Below are 21,720 nucleotides of genomic sequence, written 5' to 3' on the forward strand. Positions count from 1 at the left end.
ATTTCACCAATAGTACATTTTCAATTTCTTTTCCTCTTGATTATTCCAAGTGGGAAAGATGTTCGAAATCATTTTGGTGATATAAAATTATGCGGATTCCTCAAATTTTGAATTGCTCAAGACTAAAAATAACAATAAAATATGAAATATTAAAAGTAAAATTTTGAAAATATAACTTAGTATGTATCCATCAATAGTTGATGCCCCATGGATCATGAGCATATTTGTTAATATTTCATCTTCAAGTGAGCCGTTATATTTCACATAAAGAAAGGATGATGTGTTATTTCACACGGTAAGTATTAAGACGAGATGATGAAAAGTTTCTAAAGCGATCGATATTTTATGATATGCAAAATAACCTTTCAATATATCAATATTTAATAATTATTTAAACATTCAGAGTAATCAAAATTAAAATATTCGAATACTTGAGTTTGACAGAGATAGTTCCTCCACGCAATTAATTTCATTGAAAAATAAATATTAACGATTAATGTTACTAACCCTTTTTGTGATGCAATTAATCTTTATGTATCTCGTCGAAAGAAAGAAAAGGACTGGATGCCAGTACACAAATTTCACAAAAAAGAGTTTTTTTTTTTTGTCTAAAATCTACAAAGAGCATGCAATTTGATTTTTAGGAAAAAAATTTACTAATTAAAAATAAAGAGCAAATTCCACCAAACTCGTCCTAGAACTATTTTTTGGTTTTTTGTTTTCTGGAAGCGTTAAAACTAAAAATCACTGGCGATGAAACCTGCTCAACAAAACTAATAGCAAGAAAAAGGGAAACATTAGGTACGTTCCAAAGAAAATTTCCGTCACCAAAGAGCTCGTGTCACGACACGTGTCCCGGCCTCAGCTCGATCTGCTGGAACTTACTCCGTGAAGCAGCGAACTGTATCAAACTCACCGCCCCCGTGTCCGCCATGATCGAGAACCAGATGATCAGCCAAAACCCTAGCGAGAGAGGAAATCGCAGAGCTTAGAAAAAGGGAGGAGAGGGAGGAGAGGGAGGAGAGGGACAGCGGGGCGGAGGAGATGGATCTGGCGTCGGGGCGGGAAAGCGGCGATGGCGACCGGACGGACAGGGGGAAGCAAGATTCGCCGCCCGACGATGACGTGTGTCCCATCTGCTTCGGCGACTTCACCGTTCCCTGCAAGACCGTCTGCGGCCACTGGTACTGCGGTGAGTTCTCTGGCTCTCCTTCTCTCTTTTTCCGCGGACGAAGCGCGAGCAGAGTTGCTGAAGCAGGACACGCCGATTGCGTGAAATCCACGCCTCTGATGATGACCGCGTCGTAACGCGTCTCGAAAGCGTCGTGTTGCGTCGTTTCGATGCTATGTGAGGTCAAATTAGTTCCTTTTCGAACGGAAGCATGAATATAAACCCGCGGGGGCGGGGGTGGGGTGGGCAATGGCCCTTGGCGAAGTCCCTGTGATGCTGTCTCTGGATCGTACATTGCGAGGGCTCTTTCCGAGATACGGCTCGTGGTTACGGTTGATGGCTACAAGTTTTGTGCTTTTTTGTGAATGCAGGCAGTTGCATTTTGCAACTCTGGAATTACACCGCCACGTCGGCGCCTTGCAAGTGTCCCATGTGCTCTCGCAGCATTTATAAATTGACACCGCAGGAGTCGCTCCTTCATCGGCGCGAGGAGGAGATTGTTAAGGTTCTTACAGATGTTCATCGGTATAATCTCCTTTTCATTGGCGGGGCAATGGGCTTTGTCCAGGTTTGTATGAATCTATGAGCCTTCATTTGCATCTAGAATATGGTAATGTCTTAATCTGAGAAAAGATGTCTAGGAACCCCCTTCCCATTAAGAAATCAAGGGAGAAGGCTAACAAAAAGTGGAAGTAAAAGAAGGGTGACCTTTCTGAACCATACAAATTAGTAATTGGTGGATTTGAAACATGTTGGTGCATTACCTATACTAGTTTCTTGTTTGGCCACCGAGAACATCTCATGTAGCATTTTCTTAATGCCTTACTACATATCGAGAGGCCTTCTGACATTATTGTCCTCCTGCCCTTACAGAAAGTGTATCAGTTGCCATCGTATGTCAAGAGATACCTTCTAGCGATGCTGGATCCAGATAGGCCTCATCCCAGTGTTTCTGAAATTCGCCTTATAGCAGTAAGCCATCCTTCATTTTAAGCCCAATTTTCAGTCATGATATATATCTCCATTTTTGCTGCTGAATTTGGTCAAGGAGTGATGCCCTTGCTGCTCAAATGTACAGCATAGTTTTGTTGCTGATGCCTGTGCTTGTCTACCTTAAACTATATTTTTAAAGGAGCTACTTTTGGTATACCAATGTGCATATATCCAATATAATCGTGACTCATCATTTTGTATATTGACTTTTGCGTACCTTCTTTGTATGCATGGCTTTTCCATTTTGGAGAAGGGTGTAGGCGGTCTACTTTAGAGAGTGGGAAAGTGTTTGTCATGACTTGTCATTTTCCCTCTTACTGGCATTATCCATGAAATCTTTTGTTGTTTCATTGAATCTGGTGAACACATAGAATGCATGAGTAAATTCTCTCAGTGTTGTATCATTCAAGTAAGTGGTGATGACGCGACAGAGAAATGACAAATAGCTTTCTGAGTATGGCAATAATGAAGATTCTGTCTCATAGAAACATCGGCTTTTCTTTCCAATGCATGGAAAAGCAGTTGATTGCATATCTTCTTGGTGATGTAATCTATTTATTTGAGGAGACAAATTGTGGATACTTGTTTTGCCCTGACTTCAGGATTCACATAAAGCACCTCTTAAGCCTCTCCATGTGCTTTAGCAGTTGTTGAGTTTGTGTAAAGTCCATCAACTTGAAGCCTGTGATCATACTAGATTTCTTCTATTTAAAGCATATAGAAAAGTAAAAGGAAGTGATGCAGATATGAGCCCATATTGCTTTTTAACGCCAGTACGGCTCAGGACTTCGAAGACCAAAGGCAATAAAAAATAATATAACTATCGAGGGATGTTTATTCTCAGTTGGTCAGCAGTGAACAGTAGACTTAATACCAGTACAGCTGAGGGCTTGGAAGACAAAATACAATTAGGAGAAGATATTGCTAGTGATTGAGGTTTTATTTACAGTTGATTAGTGGTGAACAGTTGACTGATCATGGGAAACTCACTACCACAGGGCCTCCTAATGATAGGCCTTTCTGTAGGGCCTAGTTTAGATTGAGCAATGTAATTCTGAATCTGTGGAAAGTATTATAGAAGATGTGTCTGGATAGGTTGTGGGCTAAAAGGGAGTGCCACTTGTATAGACAGGGTTGCCCAGCTCTTTTATTTACCTTTCTTATAAATGGTTCTATGAGATAGTTTTAAACCATGTCCGTCAGTCTATCAGACCCGCTTCTCTTTCAGCCAATGATTGACTCATAATAAGTTATACTAGGAACATGCCAATAGGTAATCTTATGTAGGGGCCTTTCTTATGTAAATGAACATGCCAAATGGGTGTTCAAAGTCATCACGTTGCATAGCAATAAGCAACTGAAGTGGAACTCTTACTTTCATGTCTTCTTCTGAGTGGTTGGATACGTTGTATCATTCCAAGTTGTCAGAATTTGTTAGTCTGCCATCTTGCAGATGTAACTTAATATATATGTTCCTAAATAGTGTATTAGATGCATTCATGGCATCTAAAGCTGGTGCAGCCATGTTGGCAAATGTTTTTTTAGTTTGTATGAATATATTCAGGAACTTTTTATCAGCTAACTGTTTGAAATGAGCTCTTAGCATTTGGGCTTCTGTCTCATGATTTGCAGATGTTACTGAGTGCTCTGTATATGGCTACACCATTTGACTTCATTCCGACAGGTGAGTTTCCCTCACTTGAATGATGAACATCAGTGTCAGGTCATTCTTAACAAGACGCAGTAGATAGTTGACATCTTCTATGGTGGGAGACAAACTTCTTTGATACCTTTACTCCTTGATTATTTGATGCTCGTATGCCCTGCATACTGTGGTTGCAAACCTTGTCTGGTCATGTTACTTTTGCTCGTGGTGACTGGTTAGGAATTTTAATACAAGTTAACTGGAATGGGGTTCCAAAAACAGGAAAAAATGGACGAATTGCAAAGGCTTTGCTGACAAACCCTGCTCTTATCAGCAAAAATTATTGTGTGACCCATCTCTGTCATAGTTTAGTTGTACCCAGACATTGGGTGAAGATGTTCGTTTATTTTTCCCGGGTTCTGTTTTATTATAAGAGCTTTTTGAATTAAGAAATCAGCTGAACCTTGGAACTGGGAAGAGAAGGGGAAAGAAAAAAGGAAGGCGTAGTCTGTGGCGTGCTTCACTTTTTTCTTATGTATGGAGTAGACAACACTGCAACCGCATCTTTGATGGCCGTTCTTTTTCCTTCTTCATGTCAACGCCAATCTGCATCGAAGGTTTATACAGCCGTTCTTATCTAAGAAGATTTGCGATCTGATAACAGTCCATATTGCCTCTGTCGTACAGGTAGACTGGGTATTGTGAGAGTCTTTGACTACACTGCCGTTCTACTGTTTGTGATGCTACGTCTAGTCGGCTTTTTTCAGAGACGACGGCTTGCCCGTCGTGTGAGGGAGTTGGGCGACACCCAACTCAGACATGAGTAAACCGCGAGTGTTTTCCAGGTGGATTCTGCAGCTTCTTGGTAACCTGTACATGTGGTAAGAGTTGACACAAGTGTGGAGTCACTAGGATGGGGTCTGACATCCCGTGCTTTGTATATAAATACTATTACAGCGTATTTACCGCTTTACTTTCATCATGAATCGTTCCGTCGGTGCAAAATTTTTAGCTGTGATTCTGAAAGAGAATGTTGCCTAATTGGGTATATTCAACGAGAAAAGAAACTGGCGTCTCATGTAAGTTGGTGTCCCTTGCGGATGTTTCTAGTTCGATTCCTTGTGGGGGACGTCGTGCAGATGCTGGAGTGAAACGAGTGAGAAGTTCGCCCTAGAAAGTCTCGGACATGTAGTCTAAGTAGGGCCAACACATGATGCGATTTTTAAAAATGAAACGATTATATATATTTTTATTTATACATGACAAATTATTATTTTTATTATAAATTCGATCAAATTGTCATTTTTATGATTATTCGGCACGAGAGGGCTCAAGCGGATTGTTGAAGAAATGGGAGTTTTTGGATGGAAGAAGGGACTTTGTTGGTGTGAGAGATGGACGAGAACGAAGAGAAGGTCGTGAAGCACAAAGCCACCGATTAACTAGGTAACGCCAATCGATTACAAGAGCAAGGACGAGGCTGTGAGAGGGGGGGCCGGAGGCAAGGCACGACAGAGTTGAAGGCGTGGAGTGAGGGACAATCTGAGGCAAGGCATGATAGAAGACTGGGGTTTCTTCTTTTTTTCCAATTCCTTCTTTTCCTTTTTTGATGGATTTGCATTTTGATCCTTAATTCATTGAAAATATTTAAAATTGAGCTCTAGCATGTCGGGATGTCAGACTCACGTTTAGTTGATGTGTCCAAAGCGTTAATCCCATTGTCTTATACTTGTTGACCGTGTGTTAAACACTGACACGCTTCCAATGCCGACCGGAGGCCCTGGAAGAGCATTCGACACTATTTCCATATGAATTTAACATTTTTGATTGGCAAGATATATTTGACAACTCATGAATTCAAGAGTATGTTTTAATTCACAATTTTCACATGGATTTAACATTTCTAATTAGCACCATGAGTTTGAGTCAAATCTAATGTCTTTTTAGCATGAACATTCGAAAATTTATTAAATTGAGATGAATTGAGCATGTTGAGTAAATTGATTTTTTGACGCAAATCAACTTTTATGTCGCTATAGATAGAGGTATTTACTTAATTTTCTGAAAACTGTCTAAAAGGATTCACAATAGATGTAATTTGTGAAATGTAATTATATGACAAAAGATAATGAGTGAGACTTGTAATCTATCACATCATAATACAAATAATAATATAAATCTTTTTTCTCTTCTTAATAGTGACGGAGCATGACATAAAAAAAAAAATGCATACTGAAAATTTATCTGAATTGATTTTTACCTTTTTTAATTTTAATTAATCAAAATTTTGCGCCGCAAATAATTTACTGTTCCTTAAAATCTGAAATGCTTAAAAACTCTCACAAAATCCAAATATATAATTGTATATTCACGTAAAACTTTTCCATTTATCGCAGCTCCAACAAACAGAGGAGCGACGAGCAATCGTTTCGTTCAAACTTCAAATTCCCGATCCTCGAACCGGGAAAACTCCCACAACCCCTGCACGCATCGCGCAGCTTCGGCGGAGCTTGTAACTGTCGCAGAGCGGCGCATCCGCGATCGCCGCCGGAGAAGAAAGCTCTCCGGCGACCTCGATCCCTCCCCTCACTGTAGCGAACACCAGATCCGATCTTCAAGTCGAGCACGCGGTCGAAGAACAACTCCGGGAACAGTCGCTCGAGGAAGCTCGCGATTAGGGCGAAATGGGACCGCCGGGGGCCGTCCGCGCGATCTCGCAGGAGGCGTTCGATGATCTGGTGAGGGAGAACATGGAGGAACTCGGCATGGACCCCGCGGAGGCCGTCCAAGACGCCATCGAGACCCTCTCTCTTCAAGGCGTCGATCTATCGGGTCTCGATCTCTCAATCCCTCTGTTTGACGATCGATCCGCCATTCGTGATTTTGTTTTTCCTGTTTTTCTGCGTCAGGACGTTATCCTGTTTGGTTCTCGCGCTAGAACAGAGACGCTAGTAGTCGGTTGGCGCATTTAAGGATAATTGATTCTCAGTTGAGCGTTTTATCTCCTCGTTCCGCGTATGTACCGTAAGAAAACCTTACGCTGGTTGTGGATCCTGTCATCGAAGAATGTCGAGGGAAATCCTTCGTCCGATGTGTAAAATCTATCATGTTCTAGCACTGGTAGTAGTGCTCATCTTGAGTTCTGATTGTTGATGCTTTGAAGTATGTGCGTGTTCTCCACATTTTCTTGATAGTCAGACTGGGATAGTGGATTGGATAGGTTATTGACATTGTTCTCACTGAATGTGGCCGTAACTGAATGTCTCAGGGATTGTGACATGCGCACCAGGAGAGAGCGGTGCCAAGGATAATCCGGTGATACAGTGCTTGGATGGGTTGAAGTGCATTGATTCGGATTTTAAGATTCAAATTCACGATAAAGAGGTGCACAGTGAGTTGGTGGCATTATTTGATCAGCTAGCTCATTTGTGTGTTGAGGAATCCGGAAATGCAGCCATTGCCATGAGGAACGGTGGAGTAGAATTGGTCTGTTCGTTCTGTTCTAAGGTCCCAATTGAGTGCGACCGTGTTCTCCTTTCAAGTCTGAAGGCATTAACACCAATGCTTTACGGTAAAAGTGCTTAATCATTTGTTGTTCTTGTATATGCTTAATTTTAGCAAGTAGACCTTTATGTTGCAGTTTGTTGTAATTTCTTATAATATGATTTCTAGCTGGCCTAGCTTGATGCACATTGCATTCACAATCATACCACCCTTCAACCCTTCAATCCATTGTCTCTCTTCTGGTTCTGGCTCATTCAGGAAATGATCACGTAGGTTGCTCAAGAGCAGCTGCATTAGTGGATATTCTCTAATCTCTCTCCTCTCTATCCCCCCTCCCCAAATTGTCAAAATTACCCCCCTAGCTCCTAGTTAGCTTCTTAAGGTTTTAGGCACATGCAGATGATAATCCTTTCCTAGGAAACAATCAAGGCAGCATGGAATTATAAAACTGTCCCATGATCATTATGTTCCAACTTTTACATCTGTAGCAAAAACCTAGCCATCATTGTCCCTGATCAGTCTATAATAGTAAATGCTGGACAAAATAGACTAATTTTCTTGAGACTGTTGGTTTCAAAAAACTCTGATTATCTAAAATTGATAAATTTTGTTATTGGAGCATTTCTCTTTAGCAAAGCTTCTCTCACAATATCTTCTTAGCCGAAGAAGGCTCTGTTTTTACCATTCATGAGCCCTCAGACAAAATGCTGTTCTCTCGTAAAAGTTAGGCTTCCTTGTTAATTGAATACTTTGGCTAGTGTATGGTTTCTGTGAGCTTGGTTGATTGCTTTACACTTTCTTCTCTTTGACAAATGAAACAATGACTGAATTTTCTCCATTGCTAGGTATCTAGTGAGAGAAAACATCCAGAGCACCTTAAATTTTTTATGGCTATGAAATGAACAACTCTAATGAGAGAATGGAATAATTTGAGCAAGAAGAGATAAGACTTAGAATTAAAATTTTCTATACTCCAATGGGAAGAGCATCTTTGAGTCACGATCCTCATGTATTTCCAGTTTGGGAGTTTTACTTGTGCAGCCTTGGTCCAAGGGTTATTGCATAATTGATATGTCCCACTAACTTAGCCTTTCATTGGTTAAATTGCTTCATAATACATAGTGGTGTGAGCAATTGCAACTTTTACATGGCAGAACAAATGAAGTTGTCCGGATTGAACTGGTGTTTCAAATTTGAAATTAGGTGTGAGGGCATGATGTTGCAATCTTTTTTTTCTCTCCAAGAAAATGTTGTAATCAGTGTCTGCTTTTTCCTTTTGCTGTCATTGTTACATTACAAAGTCATTGCAGGTCTTATTCTTATCTAACATGGTAGGGTTTCCTACAGATATTCAGAGCACAGAAACATTTAAAAATAGTGATGGACCAAGAATTGTTGTGGATATTCTCAAAATCAGCAAAAATGTTGAGATCTTGGTTAATGGTTACGCGCCGTTGCTGCAGCTGCCACTGGGAATGAGGTCCTCAAGGAATCCTTCATGGAACTGAAAATTGATGAGCTTATTATGCAAACACTAAGCAGGCAGGGAGAAGCCTGCATCCAAAGTGTATATGACACCATACGTGCTTTATTAACGGCAGATGATAATCGTGTTGTGGCTTCTCAAGTGAGTGAAAAACTAGTTTATCTTATTTGTCTTTTCCTTTTTTGCCTTTTAATATTGTTCACATCATTAGGGTTGGACATAAAATGGGAAGTCTAGTGTATTGTAGAACTGCTAGGAAACTGGTAGCTCACCCGTCATGGAGTCTGTTTTTCATCCGTTGATAATAAGGATTTTTTTGTCAGTTTGATGATACTGTAACTTATGCCGATGCCGATTGGTTGTCCATTTTGCAATTTTCACAGTGTTTCATTTTTTGAGGTTATCAGTGTAATTAGTCTTTTGGTAAGTAATAGATTCACGGCCTTCTTCAAAATATACAAAAATCAGTAGAAAATTGCAATAATGCTTCGTACGTTATGTATAATCTTAATTCAAATAGGTGATAGCTAAGCTGAAACTGCCATAAGATTTTGTAGAGTGGTTTTTCTGATGCAACAAAATGCAGGTGTATGGTTATGCTCGAAAATTTGCAAAAGCTGGAATCGCAGGAGCCCTGGTAGACTCACTCCACGAAGGGATTACCTCACCCAGTCTAGTTTCAGCATGCATTGCCTTGAGGTCTATTGCTGTCAATGTATGTATCCACTGCTTGATCAATCCACTTAGTTGCTAGGGATATAAATAATTTTCATAGGTTTTGTCCATTCAGCTGCTTCTGTACTGCAGCTAAATTCTGAGGCTTAAAAATTAAGTATTTAATAGGATCTCTTCAAAGCGAAAGACTGGTTTTCCAACTCGGGATTATTTTGTCTTTCTGAATGGTGAAGGATGGTGAAAATTGCAGGATGAAATTTGTAAATATATTGCAGAAAATGGGGGCATTGATGCACTGCTCCGTTGCATTGATGACAGTGGAGAGCAAGGCAACAAATCTATAGCCAGAGTCTCCTGCTCTCTCTTGTCTAAGGTATTTAGCGCATCGACTCTTTTGAGGATTGGCATTTTATTTTATCGATTCACATGGTGGTGGAGAAGTGTGTTACTCATCTACACAGTAATGAGTATCACAGCAAACATATTTGAAAGGTTCCCAATTAATATTTTTTAATATTTTTCTGGTCATTTTAGTTACCTAATAATATTTAGAGACATATTTTTCAATATTTTTCTGGATGTTCTAGTTACCTAATAATATTCACAGATATCTACCGGCAGGCATGAAAGTCGGAATATTAAATTCAAGCTATTCTCAAAGAAGGAAGGGTCTAGAGAGAATGAGTTATTTTTATCCACGTGACAATCTTTTTGGCTTTTTTCGACCATCTCATGCTCTATTTCTCTTTCTGTGTGTCATTATAATTGGTCCTATTTGTAAATAGGAGTTCTATACATAGGTAGTGTTTGGACGAGTCAACATTCCCTGTGCTTTCCTGTACATGTCAGCTCAAGTCTTGTTTGTATAGAGTTTCCTGCGCTTAATTCTTGTCATTTTCTGGCTCGGGGATCAGTTTGAGTTGCCGGAGGTTTTTAGAGTAACCGGAACTGGAAAACTGTAACCTAAGAAGTGGCATAACAAAATGGAACCAAACAATCTGCTTCAGGTACTATGGAGGACCGCAGCTTTTTCTATATCCCTCATTAGGGTCTCTGAAGAGTACTGTTTGAGTGTAGTTGCAGCTCTGACAAACTGTTCGACTGTTCAGCTGTACCCTAGACTGGAGAAACTTTTCTACCAGAGTCCTGACTTTCTTGACTATTTTAAGTGAACTAATAGAAAACCAGATCGAATGCCTTAAAGTCTCCTATTAGATGAATATGATGAGTACTATTTATGTACTTGGCGCTTGTTGAAGGTTCTAAATTTAATTGTTCCATTAGTTGGCAGGAAGTGATGCAAACAAGAACGCCATCATCGAGAAGGGTGGATTTGATAGGCTCATCAGACTGTCTTCCCGATTTTCTGAGGATCCTTCAGTTCTGCAAGAGGCAAGAAAACTATAAGCTATTGTCTTTATAGCTATTCTGATAAATTCATCTATCCCTCACGCTGGTGCAACTTGATATCAGTAACATTTAAGATGATTTATATAAGAGCTTTAAGTTCAAGCATTAGCTTCATTTATACCCTAAATGCAGATGAGTTTTGCCCATTTAAAATTGCATTATCCAGTCATTTCAGTATCATAGAATGTCTTCTAACATAATACTCTTAATGGTGATTTAGGTTATGTCTATAATATCAGTGCTCTGCTTGAGATCTTCGGATAATGCAGCCCGTGCTATTGAAGCAGGAGCTGGAGATCTTGCTATGCAGTCCATGCAGAAATTTCCTTTAGCACAGCAATTGCAAAGGAGCTCCTGTCTCATGATCCGGAACCTTGTTGTTAGAAATGCGGAGAACAGGTAAGTCTCATGGTCTACTAGTTGTGTAAAGAAAATGTATAAATTTCCTTAAAGAGCGAGGGAATTACATATAAGAACAATAATAATCTGCAAGTATGACTTGTCAGAAATTATTCATGCCATGTATGAAGTGATGTTGAGGTTAACTTTGGCCTTGAGCAGGACTCTCTTGCTTAATAATGGTATCGAGAAGTATATAAGAAAAGCAAAGCAAAACCATGAAAGCTGCAGGGATGCTGCTACGGACGCACTCAGAGATTTGGGGCTTGATGACTACAACTTGTAGACCTTACACTGGTAATAGATTTTCGAAAGCATTTGCAAATCTCGATTGCCACTTCACTTTTATCTTGTTGATCTTAAGATGACCTGTTCCGAAAGTTTTGGTCAACTAGAGAGTCGCTTCGTTCATCTTATATGTTTCCCGAACGTAGTGTCCATATGCGCGGTTGTATTTCTGAAGCGCTTTGTTAAAGGCGAAGTTTCTATCTTAAAACCCGAGGAAGATCTCCAAATATGAACGTCGGAGAAGAGCTCAAGGGCTCTCTGGGCAGTACAAGCTTTTGGAACGGAATAATTCTGGAAGCTGTTCGACAAAGAGGGCATCTACATTGGGAATGCGCGCCACTACAAATTTCTTGGCGATGTTTTCTTTCTTTTATATCAGCCCTTTTTTAATGCTTTTGAAGGATTTTCTTTCAATCTGTTGTAATTTCCTAATTTGGAGGAATCTCTAGGCGTGTCAACAGCTTTAAGTAATCTTAGAAGAATTTGGTTCATAGTAAAGTCATCGTTCCTTTTGTGTTTTGGGTCCGAGCCTAAAATCCTCTTAGTAAGGCTCAATCCGGCCGGTGTAGGTCTGCTCAGTTTGGGCCGAGATCACCCTGACTCAATAGAGGCCCACATTCGCAAATTCGGGCCAGGTTCAAGCTCAATACGGCCCAGAACAGGACCCATGCGTCCACACTACGGACCCCATAAAGCCCCCAAATTGGGCCCGAGCATGAATCTATAAAGCCCAAAAGATGGCAAATAAGGCCCACGTTTGGCCTCGGTTGGCATAAGTACAGGCCCAATAAGACCCATCGATAAGCCCAAGCCTGGGCCACTCGACGCCCAATTTATCCAAAATAGGGCCCACACTAAAGCCCAAAGACCGATCCAGTAAGGTCCACGTTGCAACTAAGCCTCGGCCCGAAAAGGCCCAATTAGTCGCCTAATCCAAGCCCAATAAGGCCCAAAAAGGACCAAGTCGAGCCCACATTGAACCCATAAATGCAGAAAATAGTACCAAACCAGGGCCCATGAGGCCCAAATTCTGGTGTAACCTCAAGCGTGATAAGGCCCAACATATGGAAAACAATGGGCCCAAACCTGGGCCCCGCAGGACCCAAGCTGATGGTCCAATTTTAAATCCCATAAACCCCGACATTGGGCCCAATAAGGACCACCATTAGAACTCAAAGCCGGACATAACAAATTCCACGTCGGTCACAACCTGGGCTCTGTACGGCCCAATTTTGGTCCCAGTAAAGGCCACCGTGTGGCCCTAGCTATTGGCCTCACCCAAAAATGGCGCCCAATTTCGACCTCATCTATAGACCCCAATTCTGGCCCAACTTCCCCGACGGCGAATATAATAAAAGCCCACGAGCCCATATGGGTCCCAACCCAAACTCAACAAAACCCATCTTACAACATTAGCTGGGCTGACGGGATCTGGACCACAGGCTTCGCCCACTTGGGCCTCGAGCGTTGGGCCCAAGATTGTTCTTATTCTGGCCCGAGTCGTTTCTGGACCAATTTTGGGCAGCAGACCCACACGAGTGCCTCAATTAAATTCGGGTCTGAAAGATGCCTAAAGTTGGGCCGATAAAAGCCGAATAGCCCGGGCAGTAAAGAAGCCCAAATTCGGCCCAGATCAGCAAACAGGTTCAACTTCGTACCAGAATCGAATAATAGGCGACTCGAGCGCAAATATAGGCCCTTAAATCACCGAAGGGATCAGTTTATAGGGTCAGATCCAATGGATAGACCGGAAAGACGGCTATGGATTCCGATTCAATTCATGCTGGGGGGTCACACAAGTGGTCGACATCAATGGCTAAAGTATCCACCAGGAGAAAGGCCCTGAAACACCCAACGCCCCATTAGAGTTAAACCGAAACGACGTGGAGAAGTGACTAAAAATGTCCTGGTCATGCCATTTGGGCAACGACGATGGTCCCCCCCCGGGTGTAAAACAAAAACTCTTATCCTAATGAATTTCAACTCTATTTAACTGCAAATAAAAATCTTGATCTGATCCCTGCCTCCAATCTATACAGTTGGTTTGCCAAGAATCTTTGTGCTTTCCTCTGCAATAGTAGAGAATCTGCCAGCCAAAAAGAAAACAAAAGGGTGGAACTATTAGAGTACCAACCTGACTCAATAACTGCGTAAATAGCTCAACCACAATCCAAAATTCGGTTTCAAGAACTTTTCAGGAGGTTAATTTTTCCCAAGTCACAAGAAAATATTGCACGTTGACAGTGCATGTGCGTGTGGGCGGACGTAGAACAATATCGTCGACGGTGCATGTGCATGTGGGCGGGATGTAGAACAATGTCAACCCCAAAAATTGCGAAAACACAACCACAGGAACCGACATCACATCGTTACAGGAACAGGATTACTACTCACGTAAACATAAAACAGGGATCAAGTTCTTCTGGACATTCTCATTTTTAACTTGGAGGAGAAACGGACATCAATAAAGGTTCTTCCTGGAAACAGGGATAGGTATCACAGCAAAATCAATCTCTTCTCCACAACGTAAACTCAAAAAGCCGCCACTACATTTAGATATGCCCCCTCAATAGTGAAGGCTGCAGAGAGAAGCTTGCCATTGCCCAAAAAAAGAGCATGACGGAACAGTACAGTATTAGAAGACAGGTAGTAGCATGTATCCTATGAGACTCGGACACTTTCTGAATACCTGGGCCAATAGTTCACAGTGGAGTAGAGAGAAATTATAATGGGAGGTAATATGCAGACCTGCTATAGAAACATCTTCCGATATGCCCTCTTCTCCTGTTCGCGCCTCTCAAAAATCTGTCAAAAGATAAGGGGAAATGTCCAGTTCAATATGTAAGGGAAAAAGTTCAGTTTAATATGATTTGAAGCTCCTAGATATTGACTTTAGCAATTAAGAGCTAACCTTCTTCTTGGCAGCATTAAGCTCTTTCTTGATCCCAACTGGAAAAGGTGACAAATAGGAGGAAGAGTGAAAATGGGATGTCAACCAAAACCTCAACACCGCAATATATCATGATTTCAATAGTTAACATTTCATCATCTGATTAGCAAGCAAGTTTCTACTATTTCAATGTGTCCACCCTATTTCTCCCGTCAAGCACCATAAAATGAGACAAAGGGGCACTCGTACACATGTACCACTCCTGATAACCATGTTTGGCCAACACAATTACCAAACCCAAATTGGGTGATTAAAACAATTGTCTAACCACCACCAAAACAATGATACGAGAGACAAGACTACCTTGGTTTTCCACTTTTCCTTAAGCTTAGATAAACAGTCAGGGGGTCAGCTAGTTAAATATGGATTTGTATACTTTGGGGCTTGTGGTGAGCTGTAGCCTTCCCACTTGTTGGAAGTTAATGGTTACTTTTTCAAAACGAAAAAACGAAGAATTTACATAAATTGTAGTCCAAAATTGTTCCTTACCATCATTTGGCTCCAACTCCAACGCCTTAGAGAAGCTTTCCGCTGCAGCATCGATATCATTAAGTTCCATATGAGCCTGACAGATGAAAATTAAAAATATCATGTTAGATTGCAAATGCATCTGTATGCATTCATCCATGAGAACATAAACATAGCAGAAAATTTGGCACAGTTAGGAAGGTGCTATTTCAAATATCCAAAGAATACAAAAAACTTAGAAAAATTCATGGTCAGACAACGGCGGAGACACTGGGTCAAACTAGCTAGCACACAGAAGATACCCATGAAGTAGAATTGTGACAATCAGTAACTTCTCAGACACAAATTACCCAAATATTTGCCAGAACTAGCTACCACACCACCAACCTGTCCCTGTCGAAAATAAGCTTTTGCATTGTTTTCTCCATCACGAACAGCAAATTCTGCATCTAACAATGCTCCCTTGAGATCACGTAGTTTCAGTTTACAAGCCTGTTAGCAATATATAGAGCAACTATTATCAGACCGTACTTTTAAGGCCACTATTAAAGGAAGATCGAGCAGAAGCATGCATGAAATTCAACCAGTAGCATTCATGTCCTGATAACTCTGAGTAGAAAGAAACTACTCAGAGACACCGAAATAGCATCTCTAATATACTTGGATGCTTCTCCGAAGAAAAACCAAAGCAGTATACATAAACTAGCAGATGGTCATACAAAACCGTCTGTGAGAAAGAAACAACACATCCATGCATGCACAATCTTTGGAATATCAAATTTGTAACCTCCAAATGGAATCAGAATCCGAAGAAAATCGAGATGATTCACATAGAAATTGCAGAACAGAATTGAATTTTTATAAACTAGCAGATGGTCATACAAAACCGTCTGTGAGAAAGAAACAACACATCCATGCATGCACAATCATTTGGATCCAATAGATCAAATTCAACGATTGTAACCTCCAAATGGAATCAGAATGCTTCGATAGAAATCATCGAGATGATTCACATAGAAATTGCAGAACAGAATTGAATTTTTATGGTAGATACAACAATATAGAAAAATTAATTCAGCAGAAAATTTTTGCAAAGTATTATTCTCTTCAATATCCTGTCTGCTTTGTACACAAAGAATATTTTCATCTCAAACATCATTGATTAAAAAAACCTGCGATTATCATTTTTTTTTTTAAGCTAAAAACTAGTACAGGACAATGACCTAGTAGATCAACAGTAAAAAAATATAGAAACATGAGTTTTGCAACTTACAGAACTATTGGTGAATATCTGTGACTTTGTTTTCCTCAAAGATGAACTCTCAACTGCAAGATGCCCGAAATCTTGATCACTTCAGGATAGAGTGAACTAAATCAAACAATATACTATCAAGCAAGAAGACAATAACCTTCATCAATCCCTTCTTTCTCCCAGCAGATATCCAGATAGCGCAGGGCCTTTCGATACTTTCTGAGAGCCATTTTGTAATCTTGTTTCTGCTCGTATTAGATAAGCTCTCAGAATTAGCAGAGATGTAACAAGGACAAAAAACAATGTATCAAAGACCATATCAAGCAACACAAGAAAAAAAGATTGGTCATGGAGATATCCTAAAGATGAGCCTTGCACCACTCACTGAGCAGTAAATGAGTATTTAGAACACTTCACCTTCTAGAGAATATAGAGACATTTAATTGTGAATCTGACAATAATTTAGTTGCACCTATTACCTTATAACTTCCATTCCCGAATGCCTTGATAGAATCTACAGCATCCATCCACCAAGAAAGTTCAGCAGGACTCTCATCAAGATCTGCAGGCCAGTCTGGGTAAGTATCGCCATCCTTAAAAAAATTTCTAATGCCATCATCCGCCCCAGCAGGAATTTCTCCACAGTCAGCGATTACAACATCAACAGTTGGACAGTCACCAGCAGCAGTTGTAACATGCTCGACTGATCGGACCACTCCCATTCCTTTAACTACCCTCCCAAACACAACATGCTTTCCGTCCAGATGCGAAGTGCGGGTTGTTGTGATGAAGAACTGGGAGCCATTTGTGTTTGGGCCAGAGTTTGCCATTGATAACATTCCCTTCCTTTCATGCTTCAGATCAAAATTTTCATCCTCAAATTTCAAGCCATAGATAGATTCTCCCCCGGTACCATCACCAGCAGAGATATCTCCACCTTGCACCATGAATCCTTTGATAACACGATGAAAGCGAACCCCCTGCAATAGATCCAGAAGAAGCATTGGAAAGGGACTATAATCTCTTCATTTAGCCTTCCGAACAAGAAGAACCATTTAGTCACATTGTAAATGGTAGCGCAGGAGCACTTCATTGAATAAGGAAAATATGAAGTCAAATTAGGGAGTCAAAAAAAAATTCTACCCTTACAACAGGGAGCTTTCAGGAATATTAGCTGCTGTCGAGGTTCAACCAATGTACCATGAACTAAGATTTATAGATAGATCAAAGAATCTGTTGTCGAGGTTCAACCAATGTACTATGAATTAAGATTTATAAATAGATCGAAGAATCTTCTCTAATCCCACGATATGCAGAAATTAACCAAAATTACCTATAAATAAGTGGCAAGCAATAACAACTCTATTATCAGATTAATGAAATCTAATAAACAAAGTCTGAATCTGAAAAGAGAATAATTTAATGGCTTCATTTGCAAAGAAAACAGAGCTCTCATCAACTAACTCAAACCTATTGCTATCTCCATGAACACTTATATTTGCAGTCATCAATGATACCTCACCTTCTCTTCCCCACTACAGCAAAATTACAAGCACTTCTGAACAATTCCCCATCAGATAGCAGACCTTCAGTGACACATAGATTCAGAACGCCTCGAAACGCTTAGTCCCTGTCAAAGGCAGGAACATGTTCGTGCAGTGAAAGGTGAAGTTTCCACATCTAGTCAATCTTTCCGGACCAAATCACACATGCATTGAGCGCTATCTCCGCACATCAGCAATCGCCGATCATCAAACCAATCAGAGCCGCTCGCACAACATCACGACAACTCACTCACCCCTGCCGCGCAACACCAAAACAATCACACCGTCCGCAAGCATCAATCCCTCACGACCAAAACCAGAAACGCTCCTCGAATCCGCGACACCGCTCCGCGTCATCGAGCATCGAGAACCAGCTCCGTTCGAATCGAAACAACAACGAGGGACCAGCACTCCACGGCGCAACCGCGCGCGCGAACGCCGACGGACAGGCCTAGAGCGAACGGAGGGGGAAGAAGAAGACGACGACGACGACGACGACGACGACGACGACGACTCACCTTGTAGTGGAGGGGGGCGCCGGTGTGAGGGCCAATGCCCTTCTCGCCGGTGCAGAGGGCCCTGAAATTCTCGGCCGTCTTGGGGGCGACGTCGGTGTAGAGCTCGCCGACGATCCTGCCTTCGAGCTCCCCTCCGATGCTGATGTCCATGAAGCACCTCGGCTTCGCCATCTCCCTCTCTCTCTCTCTCTCTCTAGACTCTTCTCCTCCTCCACGGCGGGAAAGAAGGAAACAAACCAAAAAAATAAAAAACCCTAGCGAAGCAGCAGCAGCGATGGCAGCAGCTGCCCCCGTATTTATAGCCCGGCGCGGCGACTCAAAGCGAAATCGCTGCACAATGTCAGTCCCTCCCTCCCTCCCTCTCTCTCTCCTCCCTTCACTGCGAAATATTTAAATGCGTCGCTATCTCTCTCTTTCTCTCTCTTTCTCTAGACGCTGCCTCTCCGGCGCGTGAGCTGCGGGCTCGCGAATGGAATATGCAAGGGCTCTTATCAACTCTCTCTCTCTCTCTCTCTCCATCTCCATCTCGTCCTTTTTGCCCCCGCTTTTTTCTTGTCTGCTTGCGTCGACGATGCACCTCGTGACGCGTCTAGAACTTTCTCCCTCGAAGGCTCATTGGCCACGATGCCGCCGGGGTCAAGGCCGTTACATCGGAGGAGCTGGAGAGACTGTGCTGCTTCCTGTTCATACCCCACAATGATCCGTTGCTTCAGCGAGGCGCAATAAGTCGTCAGACATGTTGAATCAGATTGAAAATTAGCTATCCCATATTCACTCCTTTCAATGTTACATAAATTTCGCGATCCGTACTCGGCTTAATTCATATTAAACTCATACCTAACTTCAATTCATGTATTGATGTGAAAACGCAAGATTAGGTGAGGACAAGAGAAAGTGAAGAAATGTTATAAAGTAAAGTTGAATTCTATTATGTTATTTTTATCTTAACATTCTAAATTTGTTAAGAAACCCATTTCGATCGGTCTAACGCGAAGGCATCATTTTCATCACCAGTACAGGTTTTACATGCACTGCAGAGAAATCATGGAGGAGAGATAAGAGATTATATATCTGAGCAAGAGTCCAACGCCAGAATCATTTTGTACGATTTGAAAATAGAGACACCTACGTACCCCCCCTAGTCATGGGAGTTCCCATGATATTTACACCTGCTACCCGATATCTGGTTCAGCTTTTTCTTTTCGGCGGTTCAGAAAACCGAATCCCGGTCCACGCTTGGTCCGATAGACCTGAGTTTGGATCTTACGCGCATGCGTAGATACATTCGCACGCGCGCTCTCGAAGCCATCGAGGCGCTCGCACTGGGCGCTAAGAGAGGACAAGAAGAGAAAAGGGGGACCACGACGGGGGGACGAACCGGATCCACCGGAGGGATGGCGCTTTCGCCGGGGCTCTCTCGATGATTCCTAAGCGAGGTAGTTAAAAAGGGGCACGCTCCTTGTCTTTTGGGGTGCGGTAATTGAGTACACGCAGAGATGACTCGTCTCTCTTCTCGGATTGGCACCGGGCTCCGATGCTTTTCGCTTGCGGATCGGCGTCCTTCCATTGATCGTAGTGGGAAGGTAGGGGCCAATGCAACGCCAGTTTCATGTAGCTGATCGAGAGGCTCTTTAGAAAAATCGCGGACGACGCTAGTGGGGCGGAGCTCACGACCATAATCTTCGTTTGGAAGTGGGCTGCCCCCTGCCCAAAACAGGATTGAGCACCTAATTTCTGTGGGCTGTTTAATAAAACAAACGAAAACCCGGGAGTTACAGAGAAAAAAAGGTAAATTTAACCGGGAGTTCTCTCCAAAGAATAGAGTTAGATAAGTTAGGATACATGCATGAGTGAATCATAAAAGAGAGAATCCTACATCGAATAATAAATATTGTATATAGAATAATTAACATATCATAATTGGTTCATGACTCATTGACTTAAGTTTTTGAGTGAATATGAGTTCAATTAGATATTTTGATGGGCTTGGATTTGCTTGGCAATCTCCTCAAATAAAGGTATTGGACTTCTCTTACATGCTCCCAACAAAAATTATTTTTGAAAAATTTCACTCTTTTACTTTAAAGTCCTATGTTTCTTTCGACACCACTATTGTGTCATTCTAAACCAGTTCTCAAGTTGAAAGAAAGTTCAATTTTAACTTCCATAACGGTTCTAGATGCTCAGAGATATTTCTCTAAGATTCGTTTTGTTTTACGGAAAATGACTTCCGAGAAAACATTTTCCAAATTTTCCATCGTTCGTTTTACGGAAAATGAATTACTCAGAAAAATGTTTTCCATCATTAGAAAAAAACAACCTTTTAAAGTGAGGAAAACGTTTTCCACTTTTGAGAAGTGAAAACATTTTCCATAACTTCTTTCATCTTGCTTCTTTTTACTAATACATTTTGGTTTTATTTTTATGCTTTTTTTTTAATTGAGTTTTTTTTTTTATTTTTTTTCTTCTTTCTTTCCTTTTCATCTTCTTCTTTTGGTGGCGGCCGGCGGCCGGCCACAACCCCGCCAACTTAAGCCTCGCCCTAGGCTAGTAAGGCTCCACCTAGCCCACTTTGCCCACCTTTGACTAAGGTGTCAACGGTTTGGTTCGGTTTGGTTTTTTTGAAAAATCGAACTGAACCGAATCGAAAAAATTTAGTTACAGAATTGTTCGGTTTAATTCGGTTTTTTAGTTTTTCGGTTTTTGGTTTTTAACCTTTGGTTTTCAGTTTTTTTTTTTTTTTTGGTTATAATTTTATTTCTCCACTTTTATTTGTTGGTTTGGTTCGGTTCGGTTAACTAATAAAAACCGAATCAAACCAAAAATTTCGGCTTTTAATGAAAACCGAACCGAAAAAACGAATTTTTCGATTTGGTTTTCGATTCGGTTATTGACACCCCTACCTTTGACTTAATATATCATAATTGGTTAATGATTTATTGACTTAAGTTTTTTAGTGAAGAATAGATCCAATTAGATATGTTGATGGGTTGGGACTTGAACTCTCTTTTGGTGATGTCCTCAAATAAAGGGATTGGACTTCTCTTACACACTTTCGACAAAAACTAATTTTGAAAATTTTCACTCTAGTACCTAATTTCACTCTTTTGCTTTAAAGTCCTTTGTTTCTTTTGACATCACTATAGTGTCATCCTAAACCAGTTCTCAAGTTGAAAGAAAGTCCAATCTTAACATCCATAACGGTTCGAGAGACGCTCGGGGATACTTCTCTTAGCGTTTGAGTGGGGCTATGGAAGGTAGGAACTATCTTATCGTGGAGTTGAATTTTTATTTATTTTTTATTTTTTTGTGGGGTTGCAAACTAGGCTGCCGGAGCTACTCATAGTATCATGTGGGCCTTCTCCACTTCCTGAATTCATTCTTCACTTTTGGATTGGAGAGAGGAGGTGGAGCCGA

General features: G+C 41.2%; 2 protein-coding genes across 3 annotated transcripts; one reads left to right on the forward strand and one right to left on the reverse strand.

Annotated features, from left to right (window-relative positions):
- Positions 1-785: 785 nt before the first annotated feature.
- LOC104418759 (armadillo repeat-containing protein 6) lies at positions 786-12,069 on the forward strand. The gene is given in 14 exon segments (XM_010030201.3): positions 786-1,192; positions 1,543-1,739; positions 2,045-2,143; positions 3,797-3,848; positions 4,497-4,597; positions 6,488-6,641; positions 7,078-7,380; positions 8,661-8,762; positions 8,765-8,940; positions 9,386-9,514; positions 9,725-9,847; positions 10,759-10,866; positions 11,105-11,283; positions 11,446-12,069. Coding segments are annotated over 14 exon segments (1,995 nt in total). The 5' UTR covers positions 786-1,044; the 3' UTR covers positions 11,570-12,069.
- A 1,204-nt stretch (positions 12,070-13,273) lies between these two features.
- LOC104418760 (peptidyl-prolyl cis-trans isomerase CYP40) lies at positions 13,274-18,684 on the reverse strand. 2 transcript variants are annotated; one of them, XM_010030202.3, is made up of 9 exons: positions 18,304-18,684; positions 16,721-17,221; positions 16,399-16,486; positions 16,263-16,315; positions 15,377-15,481; positions 15,011-15,086; positions 14,483-14,520; positions 14,320-14,376; positions 13,274-13,657 (listed from the first exon to the last, which is right to left on the reverse strand). In XM_010030202.3, the coding sequence occupies exons 1-8, from the start codon at positions 18,472-18,474 to the stop codon at positions 14,323-14,325; spliced, it is 1,086 nt and encodes a 361-aa protein (XP_010028504.1). In that variant the 5' UTR covers positions 18,475-18,684; the 3' UTR covers positions 13,274-13,657; positions 14,320-14,322. The 2 variants fall into 2 exon arrangements, with proteins under 2 accessions (XP_010028504.1, XP_039158055.1); XM_039302121.1 differs by lacking the exon at positions 18,304-18,684 and adding an exon at positions 17,764-18,212.
- Between the last annotated feature and the right edge of the window lie 3,036 nt (positions 18,685-21,720).

This window comes from Eucalyptus grandis, chromosome 9, assembly GCF_016545825.1.
Source record: "Eucalyptus grandis isolate ANBG69807.140 chromosome 9, ASM1654582v1, whole genome shotgun sequence".
Classification (NCBI taxonomy): Eukaryota; Viridiplantae; Streptophyta; class Magnoliopsida; order Myrtales; family Myrtaceae; genus Eucalyptus; species Eucalyptus grandis.